The following is a 16,703-nucleotide window of genomic DNA, read 5'->3' as shown; positions in this document are numbered from 1 at the left end:
GACTTACTTTGCGGACGTCGTCTCATCGTACTTGGACTTGACTTCAAACAGCTCCTGTTGTACATGTTCCAAAGCTGTAATGATAAAGGACACAGCCTGTCAGAGCTACAGGTCAACAAGTCCTACTAAAACCAATAATCATCCTCCAGTTTTACATTACACAGCGGTCAGCACACTGAACAGTTCTGTAGGGGATTTCAGTAGAGAATTTCATGTTTACCTGACAATGTGAACCGTTACTCCAGACATCGATGTTTGTCACAGAACTGTCACTGACACGACGACAAGAACACGGACAGGGAAGTCAGCGATCCTCAGATACACCTAGCTGTGTATCTTCCCTACAAATGCTGATTTTCACTAATGCTATGGATCAAAGACAATGCAAGCTAAGGAAAGAAAGTCTTAAAAAAGTCAAGTAATTACTGCTGAACTACCAGATAAGCCTAAGTTCAAAGGGCATCCATGGTGAAAGTTGGTAGAAAATGATCATATTAATCGGCAGTGTTTCAGTGGTACTTAATCACGGTATGTCTCGCGGATAATTAGGCCCGGTGTGTGGATCACCAGAGGTAAGGTTGCGTCTGCATTTGGTGATGCACCTTATACCACCACCGAACTGTTGATAGCTAATCCTGCCTGGCCCAGTGTTACAACAGCGTACACACATTAATTCATTGCTAGCCCATAAAATTTCTATTAGACTGTCATCGTGTCATGTAGAGAGACAGGCAAAGTGACATGTATATGTGTAATAAATGATCCACCATTTCATCTTACATTGACTGGTCACCCAAATACTGTCCCCTCCCCAATGGTCCCCCAAATACTGTCCCCACCCCTAGTTCCCCTCCCCAATGGTCACCAAAACACTGTCCCCACCCCTAATTCCCCTCCCCACTGTATCCCCACCCTTAGGTCCCCTCCCCACTGGTCATCCAAACTCTGTCCCCACCCCTTGGTCTCCTCCCAACTGTATCCCCACCCCTAGTTCCCCTCCCCACTGTATCCCTACCCTATATCCACATCTAGAAACACAGAGGTTCCTACCATACCCCTACCCTCGGAACACAAAATCTCAACCCTCTAAAATACCCCTACCCTCAAATACTACACATTCCCTGAAAACCTCAACCCTCTAAAATACCCCTACCCTCAAAACACAACCCCCCTACACCTCCAATACTACACATTCCCTGAAAACCTCAACCCTCTAAAATAACCCTACCCTGAAAACAGATTACCCCCACCCTCTAGCGAAGGCCTATTGGAGACTTCATAATTTATAAATGAAGTACAATGTGCAGCTTGTTGGATTATTGACATTCTAATGGATCATTAAGTGTTTCCTAGTCTGTTAGACGATTGTAAAACGATGGAGTTATTTTACGAGACATAAGATAACAAGCTAATGTTCGACTTGAATGGAGGACCAGACAAAGTTCTAATTGTTATCATAACCGGCAATCTTTATATCAAATAACGGATTGCAGAGAAAATATCATCAACACTTGATAAAAAGAACATCAATATTATAACAACAATGATGTGATACGGGAGTAAGGCAGCCCTGAGTAAGTACCAAAGTACACAAGGCAGACACTGAAAACGGCTACTCTCTTTGTTCAAAGTCTCCTCAGCTCAGCATCAAGAAAACTCAAACTGTTTAATGACCACATCACCAGATATAACGAAAGTCCCTGACAAAGTACTTGTTGCTATCATTATCCAAAGGCTAAAACCACAACATTAGTTGGAAATTTTCAAAAGATTTCAACAAATATTTTCCTTCAGTGACACTAAGCTAACATCTAAACCAATCAGGGCTAGAAAACGACCAGGCGCTGCACATTTAGAAGCTACTTATTTCAAAATACACAATAATGACTTCTGTGTGAAGATAATGATGCATTATTGAGCGGAGAAAATTCCGGCATCCATTTTTAAGTGCAGGTAAATTGAAACATAAAATACCTCCATAGAATCCGATAATATCTAAAACGATTGCACAACTTGTTTTTTAATTATCAATTTTCACAAAAGTCTGCATTACTCGTCCCCAATTTTGAGGTATATATATAAATGATTGTTACGCCAGGAATGGAGTTGTGGTTTATTTTGGATGGGTGATACAAGAGACGGAGAAGTTTTGATAAGTACAGGCCTAGATCTACAAACACGAGTAATGACTGTACTCGAAGCATCCCTAAATGTCAGGCCCCAGCCCTGCACATGATAAGTGATGTAAATTGATTTTCATAATCATCAGTAAAACGGGCAACAGATGTGATATTGATCTATACAGCCAGATAAATCAAAGTTCCCTTCCAGTGCCACAAAACCACATTCCGGCTATACCTAGATCTAAACCAGCACATCTCTGAACACACCGATTTTAAATAGCTCGAAAGAATGTAATCCCGGGTAATTTACTAGTTTTAGGCAGCATAGGGCAAAAAAATTAGATTAATTTCCGCAAATCTGCAAATGACATTTGATTGGGTTTAATTTCAGTATCAATCATTGCCGTGGCATTCATCACAGACAAAAGCTATCTATGGTTTCAGTGCTCACGGTAACTCGTTATGGTTGTGCCTGTGTTGTGTATGCTTCTGATTTGTCTACTGAGCTGTCGTTAGCAAGCCGAGGCACACACACAGAGCAAAAAATGTTACACACAGTTTGAGTCCTTATGTAGTACTTTGTCAAATATTAAACGACAAAATACTTTCAAAAGGCATAACACACACCTAATACATTAACCCACACACAATCGGAGAGTATGTGTGATGGCTGGGAGACAGGACAGGGAAACCACGCTGACAGTCCCTACACAGTCCACATGACAAAGGGTGGACTACCAGAAACTGTCAACCTCTCAGTGTGGCAGACAGTCGCTACCAAATGTGGCATCTTTGCAACAAATGTGGCTTATCTAGACCTGGGTGTTGCCCAGACTGTCAATATCTACACATACATCTGTTATCGTCATGACCTTATAATTAGTTATAGCAAAACCTTCAAACAAACTGCACAGTTCACATTTATTAATGTCCAAGTGTGGCATGCAATAGCAACAAAATGTGGCCTCCCTGCCACAAATGTGGCTAATATAGACCCAGACAATTATATTAGGGAGGATACGTGACCACTTAACAATTCTGGCTGGTCTGATTGACCGGACCGTTGACTTACATGCATGGAGAGTGGACACCTTCTGTTCTGCTTCACCGAGTTTGCGTGCCACAGACAACTGACTCTCTTGTAGTTGCCGCTCCTTGTCTGCAAAGTTCCTCTGTAACTCCCTCTCCTTCTCTTTGGTCCTCGTCTGGAACACAAAACAGTCACCTACACTGATCTACTGTCATCATCATCTACCTCATCTTCTGCCATCATCATCTACCGTCACCATCATCATCATCATCTACTGCCATAATCATCTACCTCATCTACTGCCATCATCATCTACCTCATCTACTGTCATCATCATATACTGCCATCATCATCTACCTCATCTACTGCCATCATCATCTACTGTCATCATCATCTACTGTCATCATCATCTACCTCATCTTCTGCCACCATCATCATCATCATCATCATCATCATCTACTGTCATCATCATCATCATCATCATCATCATCATCATCATCATCATCATCATCATCTACTGCCACCATCATCTACCTCATCTACTGCCATCATCATCTACTGTCACCATCATCTACTGCCATCATCATCTACCTCATCTACTGCCATCATCATCTACCTCATCTACTGTCATCATCATCATCATCTACTGCCATCATCATCTACCTCATCTACTGCCATCATCATCTAACTTATCTACTGTTATCATTTTCATCTACTCTCATCATCATCTACTGTCATCATCATCATCATCATCATCATCATCATCATCTACTGTCATCATCATCATCAATTGTCATCACCATCTACTATCATCATCATCATCATCATCATCTACTGTCATCACCAACTACTGTCATCATCATCTACTGTCATCACCATCTACTGTCATCATCATCATCTACCTCATGTAATGTCATCATCAACATCTACTGTCATCATCATCTACTGTCATCATCATCATCTACTGTCATCATTATCTACTGTCATCATTATCTACTGTCATCACCATCTACTGTCATCATCATCTACCTCATGTATTGTCATCATCATTTACTGTCATCATCATTTACTGTCATCATCATTTACTGTCATCATCATCTACTGTCATTATCATCTACTGTCATCACCATCTACTGTCATCACCATCTTCTGTCATCATCATCATCATCTACTGTCATCACCATCTACTGTCATCATCATCTACCTCATGTACTATCATAACCACCTACTGTCATAATTATCTACTGTCATCGCCAGCTTCTGTCATGATCATCATCATCTACAGTCATCACCATCTACTTTCATCACCATCTACTGTCTTCATCATCTACCTCATGTACTGGCATCAACATCATCTACTGTCATCCTCATCTACCTCATGTACTATCATAACCACCTACTGTCATCATTCTATACTGTAATCATTCTTTACTGTCATCACCATCTACTGTCATCATCATCTACCTCATGTACTATCATCACCACCTACTGTCATCATTATCTACTGTCATCACCATCTACTGTCATCATCATCTACCTCATGTACTGTCATCAACATCATCTACTGTCATCACCATCTACTGTCATCACCATCTACTGTCATCATCATCTACTGTCATCATCATCTACCTCATGTACTGTCATCATCATCTACCTCATGTACTGTCATCATCATCTACTGTCATCATCATCACCAACATCTACTGTCATCATTATCTACTGTCATCACCATCTACTGTCATCATCATCTACCTCATGTACTGTCATCATCAGCATCTACTGTCATCACCATCTACTGTCATCACCATCTACTTTCATCATCATCTACTGTCATTTAATACTCTTTTCATCTTCCTATTCCTCTACCCTTTCATTGACAAGTGACCTATAGGTCGACTTATGGGGGACAGACTTGTGACCTATAGGTTGACTAACGGGGGACCTATAGATTGACTTAAGGGGACATACCTGTGACCTATAGATTGACTTAAGGGGTCATACCTGTGACCTATAGGTTGACTAACGGGGGACTTATAGATTGACTTAAGGGGACATACCTGTGACCTATAGATAAACCTACGGGGGACAGACCTGTGAACTATAGATGGACTTACGGAGGACAGAGCTGTGACCTATAGATTGACTTACGGAGGACAGAGCTGTGACCTATAAGTTGACTTACAGGGGACATACCTATGACCTATAGATGGACTTACGGAGGACAGACAAATGAATTATAGATTGACTTACAGGGGACAGACAAATGAATTATAGATTGACTTACAGGGGACAGAGCTGTGACCTATAGGTTTACTTACAGGGGACAGAGCTGTGACCTATAGATGGACTTACAGGGGACAGAGCTGTGACCTATAGACTGACTTACGGAGGACAGAGCTGTGACCTATAGATGGACTTACAGAAGACAGAAAAATGAAACATAGATTGACTTACAGGGGACAGAGCTGTGACCTATAGATTGACTTACGGAGGACAGAGCTGTGACCTATAGAATGACTTACGGAGGACAGAGCTGTGACCTATAGATGGACTTACGGAGGACAGACAAATGAATTATAGATTGACTTACATGTGTTCAGAGGACTCATCAGTGTTTGAGACGTAAATCCCACAAATCACTCAACGTATCATCTCGCAACACATTTACTGTATCATCTACAGAATCCTGTACAGAATCCTGGACTGTATAGTACACACATGTATCAGTACAAAGGGTCGTAACACACAGAGACCTGTCACACAGACCTAACACCATAACACTGTCAATAAACGCCACCAATCACAAGGTGATATCAGCCAGCCACGACATGTTGTAAGGGGCACACAAGTGTTGCTATACAACTAGTTGGCCATGAAGCCAGTCTGATGATAACTGACTTGTCCCTTTCGTAGTGATTGATACTTATCTATCCTATACAGGCTTAACCGGGCGTGACTGTCACAGAAATCACTCAACCATGCATGACCGTCACAATTGTTGATTTCATCACTGTAATCAGTGACAGTGTATTAATAGGCACATCACTATACTCCGTCTGCTTACGCCAGCAAAGTTTAACCCGATAGATGTAATCCACGCTACCGCCACAACGTCACTTATAGGCTTCAACTAAAATTGCCATTTTCTTTTTACTCAAATCCAATTCCTAAATGTTCAAACAGTTGTAAATAATTCAACAAATTTTATCAATTTCCAGTTTAATTTTGTGTGGATTTTTTTATTTTTTCATCCATAAATCCAATTCTTAAAAGCTCAAATGGCTGTAAATTATTCAACAGGCTTTATCAATTTCCAGCATTTAATTGGTTGAGAGGATTTTCTACAGAATCTTTTATTTTGAGAAGCTAATTACATCAATCTGTAGGTAATGTGGCTTTAGATCACCACCGATTATAGTCAGAGTAAAAATCAAACGACGCTGTTGATATTGAATTTGGGGCGATAATCAACGCCTGGACATAAATTGTGTGAAACCTGGAGCTTCTAAAGGAATGTTTGTTGATTGGGACGTAAGAAAAACGGCTTCCCCTCGCTATTGATGGTGATGGGTTCAGAGAACGGAGCGAGGAGGGGCGGGGCCAGATGGCAGGGTACAATCACCAGTATGAAGGGCGTCCAGTCGCAAATAAATATAGAGTTCTCTAATAGATTAATTTCAACTTCTGGAGTTGAATAATAAAAATGAAGATATTATCTCAGCATTTCTTTAACAGATAGATTTCAAATTCTGGAATCAAAAACCAAAAAGTTATTTATTTACCTTCTATCTTTTATAGCCAGGAATTACATATGCATAAAACATTAATATATACTTAAGATGAAATCTGCAAGGCCAGAACATACATCAAGTTCTTCAAAACGAAACATGGGACAGAAAACCAAGTAGTTATTTGAAACGAGATACAACAGAATTTAGTGAACTTTAGAGCAGATTGGATTTTCATGATATTTTCACAAAGAAAATTTAAAATCAATTTAAAGGCTATTGTTTAGTATCAGAAGCCCCTGCTCAGCCATTCTGCTTACAAGATTTCAACACCTCGGGACCAGCAGTATCTGATTAGCTTTAAGCACTTCACACGACCGTTCCCTTAATGTTTTGTCTCATGAGGCCTATCGCTCTAACAAATTATATTTAGGTTTCAAGCAAATTTTACAAAAAAATAAATAAAAGTTAGTTGAAAACTGTAAAGAAAGACACTGCATTATAAAAGCTCCTATGCTAATTGATTGTTTTAATCTTTTTCCCTCCCTTTTCTTGTGATAATTGTTTCAATTTTTTATTTTATTTTGTTTACATTTTCTTGTACATAACAGAAATTGTTTGATCATCAAGAGTTGGAGGCCGAGGACAATACATCAGTATAACAGTATAGCTATGACTAGATCTACTTGTGAATTAGTTATTTTAACAGAAAACACGTTTTGTATTTTTTGGAAATACTTTCAGCAGATAACCGACGATAGTAATTATGAAGATTTGAATTATTATTTTGGATTTAGGAATGATTTCAAAGGAAATCCATTGCAAGGATCAAGAGCAAATACATTCTAATTCAAATAGGCTTATTAAGACTGAATACCGTTTGTTGATATTCCAAATTTGAAAATATTTATGGATTTAATTCAAAGCTGGCTGGAAATTGGATATAACCTTTCGTTACTAGTTATCAACCAATAAAGATATAAAATTAATTTTTGTTTAAATAAAATCAGACAGATTTTCACAAATATTGTGTGTTTTCATTTCATGGATAAAAACAAAGAGTTCCCTCCCCTGTGCCGCCACCACCACCTCCTGGCTCCCCTGATAGTAACTGACTACCAGTAGTGGGTGATGGTTATGAGCTGGGGGAGAGAGGTGGCACGGTGCTGTGAGAGTAGAGGAGGGGGACACTTTTGCATAGTGCAAAACTGTAAAATCCCCCGCTTGTTAGAGATATAAGATCGTGTCTGGTTGTGAAGGCAATGTCATTTACACTGCATCATCACCAGTCCTTGTTGTGAATATTAATCAAGACATATTTTACGGCTGAATTGTTAATCAGTATTGCATATCAGTAAAAGATTTTAAATTGAGTGTGCACTCTGGATCCACAGCGTAACTGTTATAGGTAATAGGTCTATGTTAGTTGGGAATGACTGCAATACAGTAATATTAACCAAGTATTTAAACAGACAATAATGTCAAAGTGTTCGTCAAAACTTATGCAATTTGATTTATTATCCTCAAAGTCTGTCCACATGCAAAATCATTTTAACTTTTCAAAACCCTTTATACTTTAGAGGAAATTTCCTCATCCCTGATTCTTTACGACACTGTCACAGATATTCTAGCCTATTTAATCCACTCACCACTAACCTGGTTGTCCCATCATCTTGGCAGGGTTTGAGGACACACTTTCCATTTTTCTATTAAATGGTGTCTCAATAATACGGTGAACTAACTATTCAGTAACAACTAGCTGGTAATGGAGGCGTCCAAACTAATAAAACTCAACTATATTCCCATTTCTGTCAAACAGCTAACAACTCAACCTAGTCGACAATGTATTTCAATTTTATTTCAAATTTTTTGTTATTTAAATCAGGTAGAATTTAAACTTAGATTTACTTGCATTAAGTGGCATTCTAAAAGTTGTAGGCAGTTAAAATATCTTCACATGGTTTGCATTAAACCAAATGAGAAACCAATTAAATGAATGTCTTCATTGCTAGACCTGATCGGTAACAATATGAGAGGGGGTGGATTGTGAGCGTGATGGAGTGACGCCAGCGTGACTCCACGTTTACGTATACTACCCCTCCATAAGGACCAGCACCGGCCTCCTAGCCTCCCCATTCTAGCCAAGGCTCGGGGCTCCAACTTAATCAAATATTTTGATTTCTATTAGGATAAGAAAATCACCTATACTAAGATCATATCCTAACCTGATGATGGTATATTACCACAAATATTATCACAGAATATATTCTTAATTTTGTCCTGATCACTGCCAGCTGAAATTACATCCATGCGATTAGTTCCTATCAATACTCTGCCGACAACAATTCTGTAATGTTTCAACTTGGGCTATTTTTAACAACCTTTAAACTATTTAATGTCAAAAGATAGGTTTTGTCTAAACTATCCCATCATTTACCCATGAAGAGAGGATTGGGGTTGAATTTAGACTACACTCTATGGTTTCCTGGCCTTTTTGATTTGGGTCTACTTGTAATGATGTGAACATTTGTAACGGCCAAATCCTACAAATCAGATCCAGCAGGCTTACACTTGACTCTGGAATGTCGCGTACTTTTGTTCTACAAGCTTTTATCAAACACACAAATATGCAGTGTAGAATTTTATTCTAGTATCTGAAGTTTGTGCACACTTACACAGCTTCCTGCAGCCTGATTTTAGCCACTTAATTACAAACCATAATCTTGCCCTTGTGCGTCCAACATTGATCATTGCACCTGATCAAGGCGAGGGTTCCAAAAGGGGCATTTCATTGTAATCACAGTTAAATTTAGTTTTTTATTGTGAAGAAAAAGTATCTCTGTGGTATTGAAAATAATAGATAGTTCCTTTCATTTCAAATTCTGCTGTAAAATATACTGTCATTAATGTCAGCATTCAATTGTTGTATGATTAAGCGATATCTAACAAAGAATTTCTCAAGAATCTGTTAAACTAACTTCAATGTTTTCTATATTTTTGCTACTAAATGAGTTCAAAAAGTCTTTGACCTCCTGACCTAGCCACACTTATCACAGCCTGGGACCTCCTGACCTAGCCACACTTATCACAGCCTGGGACCACAAGGTTAACTAGCAGGTTTTTACTAGCACAACGAAGTTAACCATGAGTTTTCCCTGATACTGAGGTTTCCCTTGGACTGTGGGTTTTCTCTTGGACCATGAGTTTTTCCTGGAATTGTGTGGCTTCCCTGGGACTGTGAGATTTCCTTGAGACTGTTCGGTTATCTTTATACTCAGGAATATGAATTTTCAAAACCCCTATTGCTATAATTGGAATAATATCAGTGCTTCAGTGTCAGCCCAAAGCTACTTAAACAAATGCAAGCTAAAAGAAAGTAGATGAAAGGGACTTAATGAGGCTAGAGGACACTGGAGAGGTAGTCAGGACTCACAGGAGGCAGTTGGGACACTGGAGAGGTAGTCAGGACTCACAGGAGGCAGTTGCGACACTGGGGAGGCAGTCTGGACACTGGAGAGGCAGTCGGGACACTGGAGAGGTAGTCAGGACTCTGGAGAGGCAGTTGGGACAATGGAGAGGTAGTCAGGACTCTGGGGAGGCAGTTGGGACACTGGGGAGGCAGTCTGGACACTGGGGAGGCAGTTGGGACACTGGAGAGGTAGTCAAGACTCACAGGAGGCAGTTGGGACACGGGGGAGGCAGTCGGGACACTGGAGAGGTAGTCAGGACTCACAGGAGGCAGTTGCGACACTGGGGAGGCAGTCTGGACACTGGGGAGGCAGTTGGGACACTGGAGAGGCAGTCAGGACTCACAGGAGGCAGTTGGGACACTGGGGAGGCAGTCTGGACACTGGAGAGGCAGTCTGGACACTGGGGAGGCAGTTGGGACACTGGAGAGGTAGTCAGGACTCACAGGAGGCAGTTGGGACACTGGAGAGGTAGTCAGGACTCACAGGAGGCAGTTGCGACACTGGGGAGGCAGTCTGGACACTGGAGAGGCAGTCAGGACACTGGGGAGGCAGTTGGGACACTGGAGAGGTAGTCAAGACTCACAGGAGGCAGTTGGGGCACTGGGGAGGCAGTCTGGACACTGGAGAGGCAGTCAGGACACTGGGGAGGCAGTTGGGACACTGGGGAGGCAGTCTGGACACTGGGGAGGCAGTCGGGACACTGGGGAGGAAGTCTGGACTCTGAGGAGGAAGTCAGGACACTTGAGAGGAAGTCTGGGCTCTGGAGAGGCAGTCGGGACACTAGGGAGGCAGTCGAGACACTGGGGAGGCAGTCGGGACACTGGAGAGGTAGTCAGGACTCTGGAGAGGCAGTTGGGACAATGGAGAGGTAGTCAGGACTCTGGGGAGGCAGTTGGGACACTGGGGAGGCAGTCAGGACACTGGGGAGGCAGTTGGGACACTGGGGAGGCAGTCTGGACACTGGGGAGGCAGTTGGGACACTGGGGAGGCAGTCTGGCCACTGGGGAGGCAGTCGGGACACTGGGGAGGAAGTCGGGACACTGGGGAGAAATCCGAATAAAGAGGGCTGCATAATTTCATAATAAATAAGCCTGCCAATTGATTTTGAAGAATTCTTCTATACTGACCTATCTTTTAATAGACAACACTGAAAATATTCACTTAACCCCAGTATTAAATCAACAAGTCCTGGGCACTGGGCGAGTGGTATTGTACATCCCAGTTAAATACGTCTATACTAACAAATATAACTTTATAATACGTAAGAATAACAGAAATACGTCAGAACAACAGAAATGTCTGTAATAACAAATATAACTTTGTAATACGTCAGAACAACAGAAATGTCTGTAATAACAAATATAACTTTGTAATACGTCAGAACAACAGAAATGTCTGTAATAACAAATATAACTTTGTAATACGTCAGAACAACAGAAATGTCTGTAATAACAAATATAACTTTATAATATGTCAGAACAACAGGAGGCAGTTGGGACACTGGGGAGGCAGTCTGGCCACTGGGGAGGCAGTCGGGACACTGGGGAGGAAGTCTGGACTCTGAGGAGGAAGTCAGGACAATTGAGAGGAAGTCTGGACTCTGGAGAGGCAGTCGGGACACTAGGGAGGCAGTCGGGACACTCGGGAGGCAGTCGGGACACTAGGGAGGCAGTAGAGACACTGGGGAGCCAGTCGGGACACTTGGGAGGCAGTCGGAACACTTGGGAGGCAGTCGGGACACTAGGAAGGCAGTAGAGACACCGGGGAGCCAGTCGGGACACTTGGGAGGCAGTCGGGCCACTTGGGAGGCAGTCGGGACACTGGGGAGGCAGTCGGGACACTGGGGAGAAATCCGAATAAAGAGGGCTGCATAATTTCATAATAAATAAGCCTGCCAATTGATTTTGAAGAATTCTTCTATACTGACCTATCTTTTAATAGACAACACTGAAAATATTCACTTAACCCCAGTATTAAATCAACAAGTCCTGGGCACTGGGCGAGTGGTATTGTACATCCCAGTTAAATACGTCTATACTAACAAATATAACTTTATAATACGTAAGAATAACAGAAATACGTCAGAACAACAGAAATGTCTGTAATAACAAATATAACTTTGTAATACGTCAGAACAACAGAAATGTCTGTAATAACAAATATAACTTTGTAACACGTCAGAACAACAGAAATGTCTGTAATAACAAATATAACTTTATAATATGTCAGAACAACAGAAATGTCTGTACTAACAAATATAACTTTGTGACACGTCAGAACAACAAAAATGTCTGTTCTAACAAATATAACTTTATAGTACGTAAAAAATCACTGTGTCTGTACTAAATGTGTACATTACACAGGCACAATAGCAGCAGAACATTTGTTTAAAATCTAAGAATATGTACAGCAGTGCTAATAAAGCTACTTGGGCTTGAATTTGGTGGATTTTTTAATGGAAATTAAGTTTTTATAAGTTTTTTAAATTTTGCACTTGCTGCGAGGATATACATACCTCTGCTGTAGCTTCTATCTTCTCCTCACAGTCTCGAAGTCGTTCCTTTAACTGTTTGATAGTCACCTCTGAAACAAACAATACATTTCAATACAATAGTCAAAATAAGTAGTGTATCACACAGACACAGCTGGACAAGAACCATTAGTATAGGTGTCAGATTTCCAGCTAGTGTAACACACAGAAACACGCTGCACAATCAAAATTTACCTGGCTTTTGTGATCACTTATTGATCCTCCCCACTGATCAGTAGTACAGCCGATTTTCTTTTTAAACTGAAACTTTGTGTCAGTACAGGACTTTATACCTGTCCCTCACCAGATCACCAGCTACAATCAGAGATCAATACTAACCGAGATCGTAACGGCCAGGTGAGACAACTTACCTACGATCCATTATGGATTTACCTGTATTGCCAGGTCACGGGCCAACAGTAGACTTTTGAAGCAGAGTTTAATAGACATAGTTATTTACTTCTTATCATCCATCAAAACTTCAAGGGATTACATCTGTAAAAGTGTCACTTTTATTTTTTCTTTCTGCTTTTCCGTCCCTATCGGATGTAAAAGGGTTTATCTGCGGGGGATTGAGAGTGCCCTATACTGTGGCTAATCCAGCATGTAAGGGAGGCTGTATACGGTACTCAGAGCCCGCGTCTAGACAATACCGACGACTCTGTTCTGGAAGAATGTCTTAAAATCACCCTCTATGTCCTTCTCAACAGAGAACCAACCTCAAAAATAACACCTAACATAGGAACATAATTGATTAGTTTCACAAAAAATACTCTATTCTTGTTATTTCCGATTTTGAATCCCAAATTGCAGATATCCTTAAAAGCAAGCATTGATTTTAGGTTAATCATAGAAAGCAAGGGCTTTTGAATGTTTGAAAAATCACTGTAGATGAATATTGATTGGTCTGAAGTGGTGTAAGAATAGAAACGCTCTTATATTTGACAATGACAGTTCTATACCGCTCTATACAACATTAGTGCCATTGATTGCCGAACCTCTTGTGATGCCGGCAGATGAATGAACTGTGTATCGAGTCTACTTCCTGTGGTGGGCATCCGTCGCCTCAGCTCGAACGCAGGGGCGCACAGGGCCAAGGCGCCAAATATTATCCGCATTGATTTTTATCGTTTGGTAAAGATCCTCTAATGGAAAATTGATCGGGACAATCGATATCTCAAGTTTGAATGAATGTATTCATACACAGGTCTGTTTGTCAGCCCAAATGGACAGTATGCCAGATACACAATCGACTGACGGGGGATGTAGCGGGAGACATTGATTTGCGATGGGGACACCTCGGCCCCACGTTGTTTGCCGATCACAGATTTGAGTTGGTGTATTGTGAAGTATTTTGACTGATTGCTGATATCTGTGGCAAAAGTTTGATCAACTAACTACTCTTAAAAATCAATACTATAAAAATGGAGGACAGCACTACACTGCGGGGACACTTAGCTGGTGATCTTCCATCAGTTTTACATTCCCTCGCTTATATCAGGGAGCTTCACTTGTAACAATATTCTGTTAACATCTTCAAATTTAACAATAATGTCTATCAATACAATGTAGTATCATTAAGGATGTATGGTCACTGACTATGATGTAAAACTCTCCTTTTCAAAAAGTAATACAATTTCAGCTCAAGGTACCAGTAAGTTTTAGTTCATGGTACCAGTAAGTTTTAGTTCATGGTACCAGTACATTTTAGTTTAAGGTACATGTAAAGTTTAGTACACAGTATAAAAACAAATACAAAGAGTTTCTTATTTTTTTTATATATATGTGCATATAATTCAGTTCAAAATATGTACCTGTATATTTCAGTTCAAGGTACATGTAAAATTCAGTTTGAGGTAATTGTAAAGTTCAGTTTGAGATAAATGTGATAAATGTAAAGTTCAGTTTGAGTTAATGTAAAAATTCAGTTTGAGATAAATGTGATAAATGTAAAATCCAGTTTGAGATAAATGTGATAAATGTAAAGTTCAGTTGAAGATATATGTAAAATTCAGCAGATAGTATATATGTAAATTTCTGACAAATGATAGTAGTTTAATTGTTTGTTAAGACTGGCCCCTTGACACGTGGTCATTTTTGGCCCAAAAGTGTACTGTGAATTTCAGTACATATATACAAATAGCGGCCAAAAATTGTAAGCAACAAAAAAAAAAAAAAATGGAAAATTTCTGTAAGAAAAATTTCCCTCAAATGCTTGCCTGATAACTGTACATGTTTGTGAGACTAAATGTTATATTGTCCAACACAGGTGAAACTTAAACAGATTAAGTGGAACTCTCAGCTGCGTACAGATATACTTGGTTAAATACCTTGAGCCCTCTAACAGATGCTAATGAGCCACCCTTTTAACTGCACATGTAAATGTATACGTCTTCTCAAACAGAAAGTTCCATTTGTTTTTTTATCAGGTTTTCCTCGTATTTGATTTCCCAATAAAGTGAGCGACAATGGCCGTGTTATTGTATGTATACGCCTGGCTATTATGTATAAATATAGACTCGATCATCTTACAATAGGCAACCAGGATCAAGATCAGACAATTAATATTCCGACAAGTTTTGTCCAGCGTGAAATAGAGCGTATCCAAGCATTTATTGGTAAGCGATACTGTGGCGAAGCATCTCCATTCACTGCGCAATAACTATAGGCCATCATCCGCCGGTGCTCCGGGATGTTATCAGCTGATCGTTTTAGCTGGTGAAATCAGCTTCCTAAATATCATTTGTGTCATTTCGTCAAACTATCCTGAGTTATCACCTTGAATGATTTAAAAATAAAAATTCTATCATATCACTATGAATGTAGATTTTAACAGAAATTAAGACTAAGCAGAAAAAAAGGAAATGTATATACCGGTATATAATCGGTGGTACCATGGTTTATGTGTGGTTACGTGATGACAAACAGTAAACATGCAGAAATATCAAAAAACTAAACTTAGGTTCGTTGATTTAACATCACCACAAAAATGGGCTATGTACAAGTACAAACTACGAAAATCAAGCAAAAAGAAGACGTTTTTGAAAATGTAAATTCAGCTTGCAATACTCTAAACAATTCAGCTCTAAGTTAAAAGCCAAGTCCTTAGATATATTTTCAAAATAATTTATTTTTCTAAGTGTTGTAAATAATTTCTCTATCCATGATTAGCGACCTCTACACATGTACATTTTGTTAGAAATATCATTAGTGTTTCAGAATATTCCAGAAAAAAACATTTTGTGAAGTAAATGCTAGTGTCAAACCTTAGAATCCGGTGTGGATTTGGTACAGCTTCAACGCCCTACCACATCAGGGATTTATCTTCCCTCCAAAAGAGGGCAACAATATATATATTATTTTTACTCATCATTTTTTACTTATTGAAATCAATAAACATAACATCACTACAGCCTCCGAAAGTCCTCGTTCATTTCTAAAGACAGAATGATTCAATAAGACTTTACGTTTTATCAACCTATGACGATTATCAATATTTTTAAGTCTTGGCAAGGAATTTTCTCAATTTAGACCCGAGTCTTGTTTTCTCAAACTACTGTTGATAAGTTGCGGGAGATAGTGAAGTGGAGATGGGTCATGCCCTGTATACCTGACACTGCGACTGATCAGGGGTGTCGTTTACACATCACTGATCTGATCAGCGTTAGGTATCCCACGTGGGGGGCGGGGTCACCTGCAGCAATAGTGAAGTTTCGACCTGGCAGAGAGACACCTGGTGGATTACATAATGTATGTCCCATCACACACAGGTGGTGTACATTGTAATGTCCACAGCAAGAACAATGTGGTGATTTGGGGGGG

At 40.1% G+C, this 16,703-nt stretch overlaps 1 protein-coding gene across 5 annotated transcripts in view; it reads right to left on the bottom strand.

Annotated features, from left to right (window-relative positions):
* LOC110464065 (homeobox protein cut-like 1) overlaps positions 1 to 16,703 on the bottom strand; it is a 123,619-nt gene that overhangs the window by 52,411 nt on the left and 54,505 nt on the right. For 4 of the 5 annotated variants that reach the window (XR_002464464.1, XM_021519087.1, XM_021519089.1 and 1 more), the window contains exons 5-7: positions 12,867 to 12,934; positions 3,196 to 3,328; positions 8 to 74 (exon numbers count right to left, since the gene is read on the bottom strand). Coding sequence is in view for 3 of the 5 variants with exons in the window: in XM_021519087.1 (XP_021374762.1) it covers positions 8 to 74; positions 3,196 to 3,328; positions 12,867 to 12,934 (268 nt within the window). In the remaining 2 variants the exon portion in view is untranslated. Of the gene's footprint in view, positions 1 to 7; positions 75 to 220; positions 746 to 3,195; positions 3,329 to 12,866; positions 12,935 to 16,703 lie in introns of those variants that run through there. The other variant, XM_021519090.1, reaches the window with a different exon arrangement.

The sequence above is a fragment of the Mizuhopecten yessoensis genome, unplaced genomic scaffold (genome assembly GCF_002113885.1).
Source record: "Mizuhopecten yessoensis strain PY_sf001 unplaced genomic scaffold, ASM211388v2 scaffold10953, whole genome shotgun sequence".
In the NCBI taxonomy this organism is placed as follows: Eukaryota; Metazoa; Mollusca; class Bivalvia; order Pectinida; family Pectinidae; genus Mizuhopecten; species Mizuhopecten yessoensis.
This window is presented reverse-complemented; position numbering and strand designations above follow the sequence as displayed.